Raw genomic sequence first — 20,644 nt, 5'->3', positions numbered from 1 at the left:
TGGGTCTTAAGTGAACTATTGCTGAATAAGTCTCGGAGAAGCATGTGGGAGGCTCAGAGAAAATAAATTTTCAGGAAATTATTTGCTTCTTTAGTCAACTGCAGGAAGACCTGTCTCTGTGCAACAGGAGCAAAAGAAAAGCTGAATAAAAATCCACATTGAACAATAAACAACAGAATTGTTGCTAGGAAAAATTGGCTCAGTGTTTGGGGACAGATTTGAGACACATCAATGGAAAGTTTCTAACGTGTAGCCAGATTCAGACTCACATTCCAGATCATGAAAAAGGAAGAGACTGCAAAGAGTGAAACATCAGCATAGTGCTGTTTTCTAAATATAATTCCTAAAAACACAATGAAGCATTTATTGATATTTTTAAATGTTTATGATATACAAAGTAGCATGTACACTTTGATCCCATTTTTTAAAAGATACACACAAACATAGTATATCAGAAATAATATGAAAAGGCAGATAACCATTCTTAATACCTCCTAGTTTTTCTGGTTTGGCCAGTTGTTTTGTAACTTTTTTATACTAACGACGTCCAGTTTTTATAATGGGAGAAAACTTTTGTATACAAAACAAATTTGTCATGTCCTGTCATGGCCAGCACATATTTTCCACCTGTGGAAAATTTGATCAAATAATGAACAGTTCTGTTTTGAGCCAAAAACAGTGCAGGCCCATTTATACACAGGGAAGACAACTGTTTCTAATGTTAAAAGTACAGGTTTTGAAAGTGTAGAGTCCTTTTTAAGACTATATTCGTCCATGCTTGTCTTTTAAAATATCTTTGGATTCAGTACATCTAAATTTGAAATATGTAGAAACATGTATTTGCTAAATAGGCAGTTTAAGTATAGTGTAATAGTCATATTGCTAAAAGTAGTTTAACCTGGCTGTCCTAAGTCAATATAAACTAAATATTTGTAACATAATGATTAAGTGTCCTTCTTGCAATGTTGACTCTTAAGGACTTTTAAAAAAAAACCCCAAAACCAGTATCTCTTTGCTTCTTTTTCAGTGTCATTGGCATTACTCTATGTGGCGTTCTGGTTATTATGACCCCTTTTGGCTTTCCAGTGTAGTTTATCTGTGTTTTGGTGGTGGTGTTTTTTTTTTTTAATATAGCAGGTTCTTATTAGTCATCAGTTTATACACATCAGTGTATACATGTCAATCCCAATCGCCCAATTCATCACACCACCACCCCCACCCCCTGCCGCTTTCCCCCCTTGGTGTCCATCCATATGTTTGTTCTCTACCTCTCTGTCTCTATTTCTGCCCTGAAAACCGGTTCATTTGTACAGTTTTTCTAGGTTCCACATATATGCGTTAATAATATATGATGTTTGTTTTTTTCTTTCTGACTGACTTCACTCTGTATGACAGTCTCTAGATCCATCCATGTCTCTACAAATGACCCAATTTCGTTCCTTTTTATTGCTGAGTAATACACCATTGTATATATGTACCACATCTTCTTTATCCATTTGTCTGTCGATGGGCATTTAGGTTGCTTCCATGACCTGGCTGTTGTAAATAGTGCTGCAGTGAACATTGGGGTGCATGTGTCTTTCTGAATTATGGTTTTCTCTGGGTATATGCGCAGTAGTGGGATTGCTGGGTCATATGGTAATTCTCTTTTTAGTTTTTTAAGGAACCTCCATATTGTTCTCTATAGTGGCTGTATCAATTTACGTTCCCACCACCAGTGCAAGAGGGTTCCCTTTTCTCCACACTCTCTCTAGCACTTGTTGTTCATAGACTTTCTGGTGATGCCCATTCTAACTGGTGTGAGGTGATACCTCATTGTAGTTTTTTTTGTTTGTTTGTTTTTTTTTGCGGTTCACGGGCCTCTCACTGTTGTGGCCTCTCCCGTTGTGGAACACAGGCTCCGGACACACAGGCCCAGTGGCCATGGCTCACGGGCCTAGCCGCTCTGCGGCACGTGGGATCTTCCCGGACCAAGGCATGAACCTGTGTCCCCTGCATCAGCAGGCGGACTCTCAACCACTGCGCCACCAGGGAAGCCCTGTAGTTTTTTTTTTGTTTTTTGGTTTTTTTTGCGGTACGCGGGCCTCTCACTGTTGTGACCTCTCTCACCGCGGAGCACAGGCTCCGGACGCACAGGCTCAGCAGCCATGGTTCACAGGCCCAGCCGCTCTGCAGCATGTGGGATCTTCCCGGACCAGGGCACGAACCCATGTCCCCTGCATAGGCAGGTGGACTCTCAACCACTGTGCCACCAGGGAAGCCCTCATTGTAGTTTTGATTTGCATTTCTTTAATAATTAGTGATGTTGAGCAGCATTTCATGTACTTCTTGGCCATCTGTATGTCTTCTTTGGAGAAGTGTCTATTTAGGTCTTCTGCCCATTTTTGGATTGGGTTGTTTGTTTTTTTTAATATTGAGCTGCATGAGCTGTTTATATATTTTGGAGATTAATCCTTTGTCCATTGATTTGTTTGCAAATATTTTCTCCCACTCTGAGGGTTGTCCTTTTGTCTTGTTTATGGTTTCCTTTGCTGTGCAAAAGGTTTTAAGTTTCATTAGGTCCCATTTGTTTATTTTTATTTTTATTTCCATTACTCTAGGAAGTGGATCAAAAAAGATCTTGCTGTGATTTATGTCAAAGAGTGTTCTTCCTATGTTTTCCTCTAAGAGTTTTATAGTGTCCGGTCTTACATTTAGGTCTCTAATCCATTTTGAGTTTATTTTTGTGTATGGTGTTAGGGAGCGTTCTAATTTTATTCTTTTACATGTAGCTGTCCGGTTTTCCCAGCACCACTTATTGAAGAGACTGTCTTTTCTCCATTGTATATCCTTGCCTCCTTTGCCATAGATTAATGTACCATAGGTGCATGGGTTTATCTCTGCATTTTCTGTCTTGTTCCATTGATCTATATTTCTGTTTTTGTGCCAGTACCATATTGTCTTGATTACTGTAGCTTTGTAGTATAGTCTGAAGTCAGGGAGTCTGATTCCTCCAGCTCCATTTTTTTCCCTCAAGACTGCTTTGGCTATTTGGGGTCTTTTGTGTCTTCATAAAAATTTTAAGATTTTTTTGTTTTCGTTTTGTAAAAATTGCCATCGGTAATTTAATAGGGATTGCATTGAATCTGTAGATTGCTTTGGGTAGTATAGTTGTTCTCACAATATTGATTCTTCTAATCCAAGAACATGGTATATCTCTCCATCTGTTGGTATCATCTTTAGTTTCTTTCATCAGTGTCTTATAGTTTTCTGCATACAGGTCTTTTGTCTCTCTAGGTAGGTTTATTCCTAGGTATTTTATTCTTTTTCTTGCAGTGGTAAATGGGAGTGTTATCTTAATTTCACTTTCAGATTTTTCATCTTAGTGTATAGGAATGCAAGAGATTTCTGTGCATTAATTTTGTATCCTGCAGCTTTACCAAAGTCATTGATTAGCTCTAGTAGTTTTCTGGTAGCATCTTTAAGATTCTCTATGTATAGTATCATGTCATCTGCAAACAGTGACAGCTTTAATTCTTCTTTTCCAATTTGTATTCCTTTTATTTTTCTTCTCTGATTGCCGTGGCTAGGACTTCTAAAACTATGTTGAATAATAGTGGTGAGAGTGGACATCCTTGTCTTGTTCCTGATCTTAGAGGAAATGCTTTCAGTTTTTCACCATTGAGAACGATGTTGGCTGTGGGTTTGTCTTATACGGCCTTTATTATGTTGAGGTAGGTTCCCTCTATGCCAACTTCCTGGAGAGTTTTTATCATAAATGGGTGTTGAATTTTGTCAAAAGCTTTTTCTGCATCTATTGAGATGATCATATGGTTTTTATTTTTTAATTTGTTAACATGGTGTATCACATTGATTGATTTGCATATATTGAAGAATCCTTGCATCCCTGGGATAAATCCCTTTGATCCACTTGATCATGGTGTACGATCTTTTTAATGTGTTGTTGGATTCTGTTTGCTAGTATTTTGTTGAGGATTTTTGCATCTATATTCATTGGTGATATTAGTCTGTAATTTTCTGTTTTTGTAGTATCTTTGTCTGGTTTTGGTATGAGGGTGATGGTGGCCTCATAGAATGAGTTTGGGAGTGTTCCTTCCTCTGCAATCTTTTGGAAGAGTTTGAGAAGGATGGGTGTTAGCTATTCTCTAAATGTTTGATAGAATTCACCTGTGAAGCCATCTGGTATTAGACTTTTGTTTGTTGGAAGCTTTCTAGTCAGAGTTTCAATTTCATTACTGGTGATTGGTCTGTTCATATTTTCTACTTCTTTCTGGTTCAGTCTTGGAAGGATATACCTTTCTAAGAATTTGTCCATTTCTTCCAGGTTGTCCATTTTATTGGCCTATATAGAGTTGTCTGCAGTAGTCTCTTAGGATGCTTTGTATTTCTGTGGTGTCTGTTGTAACTTCTCCTTTTTCATTTCCAATTTTATTGATTTGAGTCCTCTCCCTCTTTTTCTTGATGAGTCTGGCTGATGGTTTATCAATTTTGTTTATCTTCTCAAAGAACCAGCTTTTAGTTTTATTGATCTTTGCTATTGTTTTCTTTGTTTCTATTTCATTTATTTCTGCTCTGCTCTTTTTGATTTCTTTCCTTCTGCTAACTTTGGGTTTTGTTTGTTCTTCTTTCTCTAGTTCCTTTAGGTGTAAGGTTAGATTGTATATATCAGATTTTTCTTGTTTCTTGAGGTAGGCTTGTATAGCTATAAACTTCCCTCTTAGAACTGCTTTTGCTGCATCCCATAGGTTTTGGATCATCGTGTTTTCATTGTCATTTGTCTCTAGGTATTTATTGATTTCCTCTTTAATTTCTTCAGTGATCTCTTGGTTATTTAGTAACGTATTGTTTAGCCTCCATGTGTTTGTTTTTTTATGTTTTTTCCCCTGTAATTGATTTCTAATCTCATAGCACTGTGGTCAGAAAAGATGCTTGATATGATTTTAATTTTCTTAAATTTACTGAGGCTTAATTTGTGACCCAAGAATGTTCCGTGTGCACTTGGGAAGAAAGTGTAATCTGCTGTTTTTGGATGGAATCTCCTATAAATATCAATTAAATCTATCTGGTCTATTGTGTCAGTTAAAGCTCATGTTTCCTTATTAATTTTCTGTTTGGATGATCTGTTCATCATTGTAGGTGAGGTGTTAAAAGTCCCCCACTATTATTGTGTTACTGTTGATTTCCTCTTTTATAGCTGTTAGCAGTTAGTTGCCTTATGTATTGAGGTGCTCCTATGTTGGGTGCATATATATTCATAATTGTTATATCTTCTTCTTCTTGGATTGATCCCTTGATCATTATGTAGTGTCCTTCCTTGTCTTTTGTAACATTCTTTATTTTAAAGTCTATTTTATCTGATATGAGTATAGCTACTCCAGCTTTCTTTTGATTTCCATTTGCATGGAATATCTTTTTCCAGCCCCTCACTTGCCATCAGTATGTGTCTTAGGTCTGAAGTGGGTCCCTTGTAGACAGCATATATATGGGTTTTGTTTTTGTATACATTCAGCGAGCCTGTCTTTGGTTGGAGCATTTAATCCATTCACGTTTAAGGTAATTATCGATATGTATGTTCCTGTGACCATTTTCTTAATTGTTTTGGGTTTGTTTTTGTAGGTCCTTTACTTCTCTTGTGTTTCCCACTTAGAGAAGTTCCTTTAGCATTTGTTGTAGAGCTGGTTTGGTGGTGCTGAATTCTTAGCTTTTGCTTGCCTGTAAAGCTTTTGATTTCTCCATCGAGTCTGAATGAGATCCTTGCTGGGTAGAGTAACCTTGGTTTTAGGTTCTTCCCTTTCATCACTTTAAGTATATCATGCCACTCCCTTCTGGCTTGTAGACTTTCTGCTGAGAAATCAGCTGTTAACCTTATGGGAGTTCCCTTGTATGTTATTTGTTGTTTTTCCCTTGCTGCTTTCAATAATTTTTCTTGGTCTTTAATTTTTGCCAATTTGATTACTATGTGTCTCGGCGTGTTTCTCCTTGGGTTTATCCTATATGGGACTCTCTGCACTTCCTGGACTTGGGTGGCTATTTCCTTTCCCATGTTAGGGAAGTTTTGACTATGATCTCTTCAAATATTTTTTCAGGTCCTTTCTCTCTCTCTTCTTCTGGGACCCCTACAATGCTAATGTTGTTATGTTTAATGTTGTCCCAGAGGTCTCTTAGGCTGTCTTCATTTCTTTTCATTCTTTTTTCTTTATTGTGTTCTGCAGCAGTGAATTCCACCATTCTGTCTTCCAGGTCACTTGTCTGCTTTTCTGCCTCAGTTATTCTGCTATTGATTCCTTTTAGTGTGTTTTTCATTTCAATTATTGTATTGTTCATCTCTGTTTGTTTGTTCTTTAATTCTTCTAGGTCTTCGTTAAACATTTCTTGCATCTTCTCGACCTTTGCCTCCATTCTTTTTCCGAGGTCCTGGATCATCTTCACTATCATTATTCTCAATTCTTTTTCTGGAAGGTTGCCTATCTCCACTTCATTTAGTTGTTTTTCTGGTGTTTTATCTTGTTCCTTCATCTGGTACATAGCCCCTCTGCCTTTTCATCTTGTCTATCTTTCTGTGGATGTGGTTTTTGTTCCACAGGCTGCAGAATTGTAGTTCTTCTTGCTTCTGCTGTCTGCCCTCTGGTGGTTGAGGCTATCTAAGAGGCTTGTGCAGCTGTGTTTTTTTTTTCCTTGATCAAACTTAACTACACTCTATTTTTTAAATTGTTTTTAAAGAGACAGCTTTTGTTTTTATTGAGCAGCACTGTGGGGTTTTTTTAAATTTATTTATTTATTCATTTTTGGCTGCATTGGGTCTTTGTTGCTGCATGCGGGCTTTCTCTAGCTGCGGCGAGCAGGGGCTACTCTTTGTTGTGGTGCATCAGCTTCTCATTGCAGTGGCTTCTCTTGTTGTGGAGCACGGGGTCTAGGTGCACGGGCTTCAGTAGTTGTGGCTCGCAAGCTCTAGAGCACAGGCTCAGTAGTTGTGGCTTGTGGGCTTAGTTCCGTGGCATGTGGGATCTTCCCGGATCAGGACTCGAACCCCTGTCCCCTGTGTTGACAGGCGGATTCTTTACCACTGTGCCACCAGAGAAGCCCTGTAATTTCTTTTTTGATATTTTATGCTTTGAGCTTTTGCTTCTTTCTAGCTTATTTAGTTATAGTTAGTTTTTATTCCCACCATCTTTCTTTTTTTTTTTTTTTTTTTTTTAGTACGCGGGCCTCTCACTGTTGTGGCCTCTCCCGCTGTGGAGCACAGGCTCTGGACGCACAGGCTCAGTGGCCATAGCTCATGGGTCTAGCCGCTCCGCGGCATGTGGGATCCTCCTGGACTGGGGCACGAACCCGTGTCCCCTGCATTGGCAGGCAGACTCTCAACCACTGCGCCACCAGGGAAGCCCTCCACATCTTTCTTATATTCTGATTATTGCTATTTGGCTGCATCAGCAGGGTTTTTTTTCTATTTCTAGATCAATATTCACATTTTTTCTATTTGATTGACTCCTTTATGTGTATGAAACAGCCCTCCTTAATTCCATTTAATGCTCTTCACCTTGAATTTTATTTTGTTTGCTATTAGTATTACTGCACTGGCCTTCTTTCTTTCATCATTTGCTTGGTGTAACATATTCCCTGTCTGTATATTTCCAAATTTTACCAACTTTCTGGCCTCTGAAAATTCCTTAAAAAAATTGTCATTTGTTAATAACAATTCATTTTCCAGCACAATTATAAGGTTATGGCAGATTGGGGGCTTGTTTGTGTTTTTTGTATTCAGATTTTTATTTAGATCATTGGATTTGGGGCTGACTGTCTACCACTGTGACCTAATCTAATTCTTGTTTCTTTTTGTTATAATAATGGTCATATCATTCATAGTCTAAAATGTTTACATTTATTCAGTGAATGAAAACTAAAAGAAGGTGCTGTGTCTTATTCGAGAAAGAAAACTCTAATTTTGCTGTTTCATGTTTCTTTATTCCATTATTATCATTTTTCTAATATAGATCAGAGAGAGAAGCTTGAAAATAGAGAAAACTGGGAATCAGATACTCATAAATTAGGTCACATACAGTGAAGACAAGAAAAGAAAAGATGTCTGCTAAATAATTTCTCTACCGTGAAGCATCTTATTATTATTTTTTTTTTTTTCGGTACGGGGGCCTCTCACTGTTGTGGCTTCTCCCGTTGCGGAGCACAGGCTCTGGACACGCAGGCTCAGCGGCCATGGCTCACGGGCCTAGCCGCTCCGCGGCATATGGGATCCTCCCGGACCGGGGCACGAACCCGCGTCCCCTGCATCAGCAGGTGGACTCTCTACCACTGTGCCACCAGGGAAGCCCCTGAAGCATCTTATAACACTGTCTTTGCCCTACCTGCTGACAACTCTGGTTTAGGGTCTAGATGTGGAACATAATTCAGATGATGTAATTATTACACATGATTCAAATCTCAAAAGTTCCAAAAGGATATGTGAGGCAACCAGTGCTGCCACTTTCTTATGTATCATTTCAGACAGGTTTTTTACTGGCAAACTCGTACATTTGGGGGTGGGGGGTGCTCAGAAGGGTGCAAACTGTGAGGTAAATTATGGCATGGTTTAACAATCTCTAGAAAATAGCCAGTGAGAAATATTTATTAAAATCCCATGCAGAGTACTCTTACAACCCATTAATAAGGAGACAACCACACTTACAAATAAGCAAAAGATTTGAATACACGTTTCACCAGAAAAATATATAGGAATGGCTAGTAAACACATGAAAATGTGCTCAACATCATTAGTCACTAGGGAAATGCAAGTTAAAACCACAATGAGATACCACTTCACACTCATTAGGGTGGCTGTAATCATAAAGAAAACAGTAAGCTTTGGCAGAGTTATGGATAAATAGAAGCCGTCATACATTGCTGCTGAGAATCTAAAATGGTTTGGCCACTTGAAAAGTGTGGCAGTCACCTGAAGTATTAAACGTACCATTATCGTATGACACAGCAATTCCACTTCTAGGTATCTATCTAAGAGAAATGGAAACATGTCCACACAGAGACTTTCACTTGAATGTTCATGGCAGTATTATTCACAATAGCCCCAAAGTAGAAAAATGCAAATGTGTATCAACTGGTGAATTAATAAACAAAATATGGTACACCCTTACAATGGAATACTGTTTGGCAATAGAAAGGAACAAATTGATGACACATACTCTAACAGAGACGAACCTCAAAAACATTTTACTAAATAAAAGTAGCTAGACACGTAAGTCCACATATTCCGCTTATAATTAATGTACAGAAAAGACAAATTCATAAAGACAAAGTAGATTTATATTTACCTGAGGCTGTAGGTGGGAATTGGGATTAACTATAAAGGGTTCTTTTAGAACACAAGGGATCTTTTTAGAGTGATGAAAATGTTCTAAAACTGGAGTATTGTGATGCTTGGTAAGTTTATTAAAAATCATTGAGCCATACACTTAAAGTGGGCCAATTCTGAGATATGTAAATACCTCAACAAAATTGTTTTGTTTGTTTTTTTAATTTTTTTAGTCCTAGGATAGAAAACTGGGGAAGGTGTCCAGCAACTATGGGAATAAGGAAACTAGATAGGATTATTCTTTCAAAGGAATCAGAAACAATCTCTTTGTTCTCAGTGTTAGCAGTAGTTTTAGATAGTGATCAAAGAGCACAGACAGGCCTGTAGCCTAGGATCAGTGAAAGAATAAAGGGAAGTAAATAAGTAAAGAAAACTAAAGATAGTAAGTGTTAAATATTACTTTGTGCTCTAGAGTCAGAATGCTTGGGTTGTGATCCCAGCTCTGGCTCTGCCATTTACTAGGTATGTGACCTAAAGCCAGGTACTTATCATCTGTGCCTCCTCAGTTTCTTCATCTGTAAAATGGGGATAATAATAGTACATGCTTCATAGAGTTGATGTAAGGATTAAATAAATCAATAGGTGCCAAGTGATCAGTGCATAACAAACATTAGATTTTTTTTTTTAACTTCATTATTTTCATCATTATCACCATCATCAGTTGGGCCTGGCAGTTCTGCAGGCCTACTGTGTTTCTCTGGATTCGCCCTTCTCTCTCTACTGGAAATGACTATTTCTGATGTCTGCTAATCTTTGTCCTTCTAATAATTTCATCTCCTCCTTCACAGAGAAAACAGTAGCTATCGTCAGAGCTCTCTCTCCTTCCTACCAGGAAGCATTCTGCCTTCCTTCCTGTGCTTTGGATTTTCAGTTCCTGCCTTCTCAGGAACTTTGTACTCTTACCTCGTTTCTCTCACATGTTTATCTTCTTTCTCTTCTGTAGCATCTTTTCATTGGAATTTAAACATGCTCGAGTCTTATCTTTAAAAATAGAAAATGAACCTTCCTCAGTTCCACCTCTCCCTGCAACTGTTCTTCATCTGTCCCCTTCCCGTCCTCATTGTCTTTTCCTAATCTTCACTCCAAAGGTGTTTCTAGACTCCAAGTCTGTATTTCCTCCCCACCATTCACACACACCAGTCTAGTCTCTATTCTCATAGTTTCACTGAAATGGATCATTGATAACTTCCATATTGCCAATTAAATTGACATTTTCAGTCTTCATCTTGATACTTTCCACATTACTGAACACTGTTGCTTGAAATATTACACTCTTGGCATCTTTTTTGGTTCATACGCATTCCTTAAGACAAATTTCTCTTTTCTCTTTATTTTTTCTCCCTCCCTGAGACCATCTTATTTATACTTAGGGCTTTACTCACCAGCTATATGCTTTTGGCTCTCAAATTCATTTTTCTAGCCCTAAGCTCCAGACTCCTAAATCTGTGTACCTGCTCTGCATCTCTACTTAGTTGTCTTAAAGGCACTTTAAATCCAACATATCCAAAGCATAATTAATGATCTTCTCCTCCTAAGTCCTCCTTATGAGCCCCACATCCTCCAAAATACCCTCATTCTCCTTTAGTATTACCTATCTCTGTGAATGGTACCATCATTATTCAGTCGTGTGAGCTAAGGAACACAGGAGTAATTCTTGACACCAGACCTCTTCCTCCACTCGCCATATCCAATCTATCATGTAGTCTTTCAGATTTACCTCTGTCTCCACTGCCTTTATCTGCATCACTGCTTCCCTAGGTGTAAAGTACCATTATCTAATACCTACTTTAATACATAGTCTCCAAACTTGTCTCTTCTCTTTCCTACCTACTTAGACCATTTTAAATTTGACTTTAAAAACTCAAAATACACGCACCTTTTCCTGTTAGTATTACTGGTATTAGTTATGTGAGGGCAAGAGTGCCATCTGAGAATCACACTAAATTCAGTAAAATCAGTAAGTTTTTTGTTTTTGTTTTTGTTTTTACCATCTTTCTGTTCTACTCTTCACACTATAGTTCTTTGATGTTCTAGAGCAAGCCATGTTTCCTCCCAGCCCAGTTTCTTTGCATATGGTCTTCTGTTTACCTAAAACCTTCACCTTCTATCCCCATCCCATTTCCTAGAACTCCTGTTTGTATTTAGATGTCAGTTCAGACAACGCTTCCTAAGGGAGCTCTTCCCCCCAAGTCCCCACAACGTATGGCATCCCTCTGGTGTATATCCTTACAGCACCCTGTACCCTTCCTCAGAGTACTTGTCAAAGTTTTAACTCTATTGTCATTTCTCTCATTATTTGATAGCATCCCTGACTAGACTGAAGCTTGAAGAGTGTGTTGAGCAGTGTCTGGTTTTGCCAACGCTGTATTCCCCAGCATCTAGTGAAAGTAACCAACATGGCAGATACTCAGTACTCTTATATTGACGTCTTCAATTATGTTAGTGTCAAATCTTAGTGGATTTAGTGGGTTTTGTTTTGTTTTGTTTTGCGGTACGTGGGCCTCTCACTGTTGTGGCCTCTCCCGTTGCGGAGCACAGGCTCCAGACACGCAGGCTGAGCGGCCATGGCTCACGGGCCTAGCTGCTCCGCGGCATGTGGGATCTTCCCGGACCGGAGCACGAACCCGTGTCCCCTGCATCGGCAGGCGGACTCTCAACCACTGTGCCACCAGGGAAGCCCGATTTAGTGGTTTTTGATTCATTTTGTCTCTAGATTGATTTTGTATTCTCTACTTTTGTTGATTTTGTTGAATTTCTTAGTGTAATTTTCCCATGGTGATATTTTTTCTTCTGCTTCTGAATTATCGAGACTACCTCTCTTTTGCCTATATATAACTTACACTAGTTTATTGATGGAAATATTGGTAAATTATTAAGTCACATCTTAAATGGTCTAGGAAAGCTTTATGTTTAAAGAAATTCTAGTGGAAGCCATTTTGCAATACAGTTTTCCACTATTATGTCAAATTTTTTAAAGTGTAATTTTTATTTTTGCGTTATCATTTTCCTAGGGCAGGCACATTTGTGATTGTTTCTATAAAAGATAATGGAAAAGTTATTTTATTTCTTTGATTCTACGGTGATATTTTTTTCAAAGTGACTGCTTTGTACTGGATATAATCTCTCTTGAAATGACTGCTTTTACTGGATATAATCTGTCACTTTCATTTTACATAGCAGATGGTGGCTACATTAGAAAAAAGGTTTTTGGTCTTTTTCAGATCAGAATCTTAAGAATTTATCTGTTGGTTTCATATGACTTTTATTAGCAGAAGATGTATTTATATATTCTGTGTATAAACATAGTTATACAGAAGGTGTTTTTAACCTTAGGTTAATAGTTTAACTTATATTTGCAGCTCTAGTAAACGCCAGAGCCATGTGACCTTGCGGAAAAGACAGTTATTTGTTCTAGTTGGGTTATATCCCTGATAGTGATGTGAGCACAGCTGGTGGAGGATGGTGTTTCTGTGAGTCTCAGAAAATCCTTTGTCTTGTGTGGCTCTAATGCTCGAGGGACACACTTCACTTTCCTTTTACCGAAATAGTCGACAGTCAACCCTGCTGGAGCTGATGAAGTATAAAGTGCAGTTCCATGCTTTTGTAAACCTGTATAATTGAGGCATTCAAAGCTTTAAAGCAAGAACGAAGGAAAGCTCTGGGCTAAGAAAGCATACACCATTTTTGTATGTAATGATGTTAACTCCGTATTAACAGAGGTCATCTCAGAGCAAGCATGAAGCCGGCTCACATGAAGCTGAGCGACAGAATGAAAGTCAAGGAGTGGCAGAAATCAACATGGCAACTTCGGGTAGTGGTCAGGTAAATAAATTATTTTCTTAATTTTTTTTCTAATTAACTATTTAAATATTTAAAAAGGAATACAGAGTGAGACGATTCTCAGAAAGATCTATAAATCTTATCTACTTTCTTAGTCTTGAATGGATATCTCCAGAAGAATTCGGTACCAAAATTCTATGTCATTTTTCTTTATTATATCTAACAATAATGCTTTCAAAATTTCTAAGTATATTTTATAGCTCTAAATTGTATGTCTCTGTTTTAGCCTGAAGTGATTTGCGTGAGAAGAATTTTTTTGAAAAATAAATACTAAGCTGCATTTTGGTCATATGTGATTTGACCTAGTTATTATTGCTTGTATTTGAATAGGTTTGCTCTTTCTCTGTGGCATTCTTTGCAAAGACATTTTTATGTTTTTAAAAAATGGCCATAAGAACTTATAGTTCTTGTTTTATGTTGCACTTCAAGGTTACATAAATCTAGAAATTTAAATCCTATCACTGAAAAAGATGATTCTAATGCTCATACAGAGTAGAAATATAGCCTAATGATGTTTACTATTTTCATCTTTAGCAAAATTATAGACGTCAATTTTTTTTTTTTAATGTAGAACTATTATCTTGTTACGTTGCCATCAGTCTTCTATTAGAGTTTTATTGGAATGCATCCTACTATGACAGTATTTTTCTTTGGAGTGTTCTGTATTCTCCACATTTTTTCAATGAATATTTTATGTTGTAAATGAATCATTTTTTTAAATACAATTTCACTAAGTTAATTTTAAGGAAATTTTCTTACTGTTGATATAAAATATTCCCTTAGTGTCTGTAGGTTACTTTTAATGATACTAGTTATTTTAAAAGAGCCTGCTTCTATTAGTTCATTGAAATTTAAAGCTTAAAATGTCTCATACTTGAGTACTTAAATTTATTTTACTGAGTTAAAACAAAAAGATACTTCATTTTAATATTACTGGTGAGCACTGTAGTGGAGAAAACTCTATAGATGGCAAATTAGGGAAATTATATTTAAATAGCACATTTGGGTTATTTCTTTGTGTATTGTTTAGGGAATTCTTTGGGAACAATATGTGTTCCTACAATTACATAGAAAAAAGAAAAGTTCTGTCTTTTTGATAGAAAAAGAATTGTTTGCTTAGGATTAGACCCACTATTAGTGCTTTGGGTCGTATTCCAATTATTATATACTTTAACGCCTCACCTATCCAATAAGCTGGATATTCATTAAAAAAAGAGATCGAATCCTTATCACACTGCTTACATCAAAATTAATTCTAAGTAGATTAGATTTGATGTCAAAAATGAAAACTATAAAAATACTAAAAGATAAGAAGAAAATGAGGGTAGAATTTTTATAATCATGAAGTGGGTAGGAAACCATAAGAGAAAGGAACAGTAGGTTTTATATAAAAATGTAAAACTTCAATATGCTATAAAATCATAGCAAAGTTACAAGATCAAATTAATGATGCTACAGCTATTCCCAGATCCTAATGTAAGATGAGTGGTATACATCTGTGGGACTGTGATTCAGTTATGCCAAGATTCCTTTAACCTGTCTTAGTAGGGTCTACCCATATGACAGCTGCTTGAGGTTTGTTCATTTGCTTTGTTTTATTATTTTCTCCAGAGACAAAAACCATTGACACTAATGAAAACTGAAAATAATCTTTTTGACTCTCAGGGTCACAGTAGCATGATCTATCAAAGCTCCTTTCCTGGTGCCCTTATCTCTACCACTTTGTGGAAATTCATTCTACCTCACCTGGTTTCCTCCCCACATCCACTCTGCCGGAATGATCTTTACATGAGTAAATCACCCTCTTTGTAAAATCCTTTGTTGGCGTCCCTTGGTTCTTAGAATAAGGTAACCCTTTATTATGACCTGTATAATCTGGCTCCTTCCCAGCGTGTTAGCTTTATGTCACACTTTGCTCTCAGCACCTCTGCTGCGCTGAGCTTTCAGGACCTCACCTTTCCTGGGCTTTCTCCTCTGCAGCCTGTGCACCGTCTGTTCCTGTTCCATGTAGTGCTCTTCTCATCCCACTTCACTCAGTTAACATTGGTTTATATGTGTCTGAGCTTAAGCATGACTTTCTCAAGAGGCTTGAACTGTTCACATCCCATTATTAAAGGCTGTCCTAGCTTGTTCTTCTCCTTTGCAGACCACATTTGCAGTTTTATGTTTATTTCTGTGATTATTTCTCTTTTCCCCAGTAGACTGTAAGCTCCAGAAGGGCAAAGATCCTTCCCAGTTTTATCCATTTTTATATCCCCACAATCCCTGATAAATAGTAGATAACAACAATAAATACATGTAGGTTGGAAGGAATGACTAACATCTCTTCTAGAAATAAGGTTTCTTGACCTGTGATTAATCTCCGCTAGAAGCTAAATGAAAAGAGAAAGCTAAAAGTAAATTATACAGATCAGATCCCTGTTTGCTTAGTATATAACTGTGTGTGTAATTCATTTATGAATTGATCCTCAGCTTTTCTGTTTAATGTTTAGAACCAGATCTCCAGTGATATAACCAGTAAGTAGTAATGAACTTCAACAAAGAGTGGGAAAGAGAGAAAATGGTAGGAGGACCTTTTTTGCTGCTAGTAATGTGTTTTTAAACATTTTATTATGGAAAATTTCAAATATATACAGAGGCAGATAGAATAGTATAGTAATCTACATGTACCCTATCTACTTGCCCTCCCATTTTATTTTTGGAAAAGATCCCAGACATCATTTATTGCATAAATACTTCACTGTGTGTTTCCAAAAGATAAGAACACATTTTGGGGGGACTTCCCTGGTGGTGCAGTGGTTAAGATTCTGTGTTCCCAGTGCGAGGGGCTTGGGTTCAATCCCTGGTCAGGGAACTGGATCCCACATGCATGCCACAACTAAGGAGCCCGTGTGCTGCAACGAAGACCTGGCACAACCAAATACATTTTTTTAAAAAAGGAATACTTTTTTTTAATTGAAGTATGGTTGATTTACAATATTGTTAGTTCCAGGTGCACAGCAAAGTGATTCAGTTATACATATATTTTTTTCCAATTCTTTTCCCTTACAGGTTATTACAAGAAGTTGAATATAGTTCCCTGTGCTATACAGTAAATTCTTGTTGTTTATCTAATTTATATATGTGGAGGTGTGTATCTGTTAATCCCATACTCCTGTTTCATCCCTCCCTCCCTTTCCCCTTTGGTAACCATAAGTTTGTTTTCTGTGTCTAAGATTACTTTTTTTAAAATTGAAGTATAGCTGATTTACATTAGTTAGTTTCAACTATACAGCAAAGTGATTCGGTAATTTTTTTTTCAGATTATTTGTATCTGTTAATCCCATACCATTAATCTGTCCTTTTCTCCTTCCCCTGTGATAACCATAAGTTTGTTTTCTGCGTCTATGAGTCTGTTTCTGTTTTGTATATAGATTCATTTGTATTATTTTTTAGATTCCCCCATATAAGTGATATCATATAATATTTGTCTTTCTCTGTCTGACTTGCCTAACTTAGTATGATATTCTCTAGGTCCATCCATGTTGCTGCAGGTGGCAGTATTTCATTCTTTTTTGTGGCTGAATAAAATTCCATTGTATCTTCTTAAACTGATCATCTGTTGATGGGCACTTGGGTCGTTTCCATGTCTTGGCTATTGTAAATAGTGCTGCTGTGAACATTGGGGTGTATGTATCTTTTTGAATTAGAGTTTTCCTCTTTTCTGGATTTATGCCCAGGAGTGAGATTGCTGGATCATATGGTAGCTCTATTTTTAGCTTTTTAAGGAACCTCCATACTGTTTTTCACAGTGGCAGTACCAATTAACATTCCCACTAACAGTGTAGGAGGGCTCCCTTTTCTCCACATTCTTTCCAGACTTTTTAATGATGGCCATTCTGACCGGTGTGAGGTGATACCTCATTGTGGTTTTGATTTGCATTTCTCTAATAATTAGCAATGTTGATCATCTTTTCATGTGCTTGTTGGTCATCTGTATGTCTTCTTTGGAGGAATGTCTGTTTAGGTCTTCTGTCCATCTTTTGATTGGGTTGTCTGTTTTTTTGATATTAAGTTGTATGAGTTGTTTGTACATTTTGGATATTAACCGTTTGTCAGTCGCATCATTTGTGCATATATTTTCTCCCAGTCCGTAGGTTGTCTTTGTTTTGTTGATGGGTTTTTTGTTTTTTGGTTTTTCTTTGCTGTGTGAAAGCTTTTACGTTTGATTAGGTCCCATTTGATTATTTTTGCTTTTATTTCTTTTGCCTTGGGAGACTGATCTAAGAAAATATTGCTATAATTTATGTCTGAGAATGTTTGCCTATGTCTTCTTCTAGGAGTTTTATGGTGTCATGTCTTGTATTTAGGTCTTTAAACCAATTTGAGTTTATGGTGTGATGGAGTGTTCTAACTTCTTTGATTTACATGTAGCTGTCCAGCTTTCTGAACACCACTTGATGAAGAGACTGTCTTTTCTCCATTGTGTATTCTTGCCTCCTTTGTCGAAGATTAATTGACCGTAGGTGTGTGGGTTTATTTCTGGGCTCTTTATTTTGTTCTGTTGGTCTATATGTCTGTTTTTGTGCAAACACCATACTGTTTTGATTACTGTAGCTTTGTAGTATTGTCTGAAGTCCCAAAGCAGTCTACAAGATTTAATGCAATTCCTATCAAAATGCCCATGACATTTTTCACAGAACTAGAACAAATAATACTAAAATTTATATGGAACCACAAAAGACTTTTGTGCTAAATTGCTAAAGCAGAATTGCTTTAGCAATCTTGAATTGCTAAAGCAATCCTGGGGAAAAAGGACAAAGAACAGTTTTTTAAAATACATAACTATAGTTATGTATTTTTGCTAAAGCAAAATTGCTAAAGCAATCCTGGGGAAATTGCTAAAGCAATTGCTAAAGCAATCCTGGGGAAAAAGGACAAAGAACAGTTTTTTAAAATACATAACTATAGTGCCATTATTACACTGCCAAAGAAATTAACAGTAATTCCTTAGTAGCATCAGATATCTAGTCAGTATTCAAATTTGCAATTGTTTCATGAATGTCATAATTTTTCAGTTTATTTGACTTGGGCCAGATAAGGTTCGTGCACAGAGATTGGTTAACATGTCTTTGAAGCCTCTTTTAATCTATAGGTTTCCTCTTTGTCTCTCAGTTTTTTGCTATGTTTGTTGACTAACCAAAGTTATTTGTTTTCTAGTGTTTTCCATAGTCTGGATTTTGCTGATAACATCTCCATGGTGAAGTTTGACATGATCCTCTATCTTCTGTATTTCCTATAAATTGGTATTTAGATCTAGAGATGTGATCGGATTTGGTTTCAAGGCCCCCCCCCCACATTTTTTTGGACAAGACTTTTTCATAGATGGCATTGTGATCTTCCATCAGGAAGCACAAAATGTCTGGTTGTCTCTATTTTGTGGTATTAACAGCCATTGATACTTAATGCCTAGCTCCATTAATTCATTAGGGGTTACAGAATTAGCTGTAGTATTTCTGTATAGAGAAACATCTCCTTATCTACTGTTTGACTACTTCCAAATACAGTTTGTATGAAAAAAGGCAAGGCAAGGGGAGTGGTTGCTTCTTCCCCCTCTTATGTCAGATTTCATGGTGAGTTGGAGACTGTTGCTACCTTTATGGTGAACCCCTTTGAGTCACTTTGTAAAGTGAGCAAGCAGAGGATAGAAGAGGGGTTCCAACCCAGCAAGTGTAATTGAAATTGACTGTATCCCAGTTGTGCTAATTTAACTGCCAGGCATAGTCCTTCTAGGGTCCCTCAGCAAACATTTGAGTGCCTGTAATGGCAATGGATATTTAAGGGTGAATAAAGGGGAATCAGAAGATAGATGCTTGATTCTAACATGTAGTGAAAAGGAATTGTATTTACTTGGAGGGGTCCCCTCCAGACAATTCATCTTATCCCCACCTCCCTGCTCCTTAGCCCATTTTTCACTCTGCTGTTAACTTTCTCCCCCAGCCCTTTTACCTGAAAGATAATATAAAACTCATCACTGTTCAGGATCTGTTTACTAAGGATCTGCATTATGCCAAGGCTGTTCTGAACCCTCGGGTGTGGTGGTGGGCTAGGTAGATGCTACCTTGTCCTCAAGAAACTTATCATCTAGAAGTAAGACAAATGAGCATTTTCCACAAAGTGTGTTAAGTACTATGAAAGGGCAAGTACGTAGCGCTACAGCACTTAACCTAGTGTTAGGGTGATTTTCATCCTAGAGGAAGTTACAAATTAATTTATTCTGACACCGTAATAATGATTGGGTAAATTAGGTACAGTAGTCTAGGTGAAAGACGATGGTGGCCTGGGAGTTAGGGAAGAATTGATAGGTGTGAGAGAGTCATTTGGTCAGCAAATATCTGAGTATCTGAGAGGATTTAGAAACTATAATCCATAAGGGTTAGTGTCAGATGCGAGGGCTGAGGAGGAAGGAGAAGTCAGGAATGACTTCCAGGTTTTTGTCGTAGGCAGCTACAAGGATGGTGATGCATTTCAGTGCTAACACTAGATGAGGAACAAGTTTGTGAAGGAAAATAATCTAGTTTCAAAAATGTTAAGTTTCAAGATGTTCATTCTGAGACAATGAAGCAGAAATGTCAAGTAGGCTATTAGATAGTGGGTTTGGAATCAAAGGGAAGGGTGAAAAATGTGATAATTCAAGGTATGGGAGATTTTTATATCCCCTGTGATTATAGAACGAGAAGATGAAGACCTGGGCTAAAAAAATCCCAAAGCAAGGGAATAACATTGTTGTTCCAAAAGAGGAAATAGTTAACAATATCCACCATTGACTGTAAGGACTTGAAAATTTTCCTTTAGGTTTCACCAAGAAAAGAACTTCAGGGCTTCCCTGGTGGCGTAGTGGTTGAGAGTCCACCTGCCGATGCAGGGGACACGGGTTTGTGCCCCGGTCCGGGAAGATCCCACATGCCGCGGAGCGGCTGGGCCCGTGAGCCATGGCCGCTGAGCCTGCGCGTCCGGAGCCTGTGCTCCGCAATGGGAGAGGCCACAGCAGTGAGAGGCCCACGTACCGCAGAAAAAAAAAAAAAAAGAAAAACTTCAGTGCTGATCTTGGCAAGAGCCGTTTCATTGGCTTTCTTCTCTACCATGTGATGTTGGAGTGAGTTGAGGTTTAAATTGGAAGGTTAAAAAGTAGAAGAGAGCAATTTTAGCTAACTCAAAAAGTCTGAGTGTGAACTGCCCAAGAGAGAAAAGGCCATTAATTGACACAGTAGAGATTTGAGAGAAAATTGAGAGATTATTTTTCTTTTTATAAAATAGGAGAGATAAGCATATTTGAATGGTAATGGGAAGGAGCCAGTAGAGAAAAAGATTGAAAGTCCAAAAGAGCAAAGAGAAATGGGGAGGGAAAGGATCCAGAGCACACATGAAGGGACGGGCCTCAGGTAGCAGAAGGGGTGCCTCTGA

The 20,644-nt window shown here is 37.6% G+C and overlaps 1 protein-coding gene across 13 annotated transcripts in view; it reads left to right on the top strand.

Annotated features, from left to right (window-relative positions):
- Window positions 1-20,644, top strand: part of APC (APC regulator of WNT signaling pathway) — a 135,353-nt gene that overhangs the window by 85,289 nt on the left and 29,420 nt on the right. For 12 of the 13 annotated variants that reach the window (XM_073802401.1, XM_073802399.1, XM_073802398.1 and 9 more), the window contains one exon: window positions 13,079-13,183. The exons of the other annotated variant lie outside the window; for it this stretch is intronic. In XM_073802401.1, coding sequence (XP_073658502.1) covers window positions 13,079-13,183 — 105 coding nt within the window. The remainder of the gene's footprint in view (window positions 1-13,078; window positions 13,184-20,644) is intronic. 13 annotated transcript variants of the gene reach the window in all.

Source organism: Tursiops truncatus, chromosome 3, assembly GCF_011762595.2.
Source record: "Tursiops truncatus isolate mTurTru1 chromosome 3, mTurTru1.mat.Y, whole genome shotgun sequence".
Classification (NCBI taxonomy): Eukaryota; Metazoa; Chordata; class Mammalia; order Artiodactyla; family Delphinidae; genus Tursiops; species Tursiops truncatus.
Note: the sequence above shows the minus strand (reverse complement) of the source record. Positions and strands in the feature narration are given on the sequence as shown.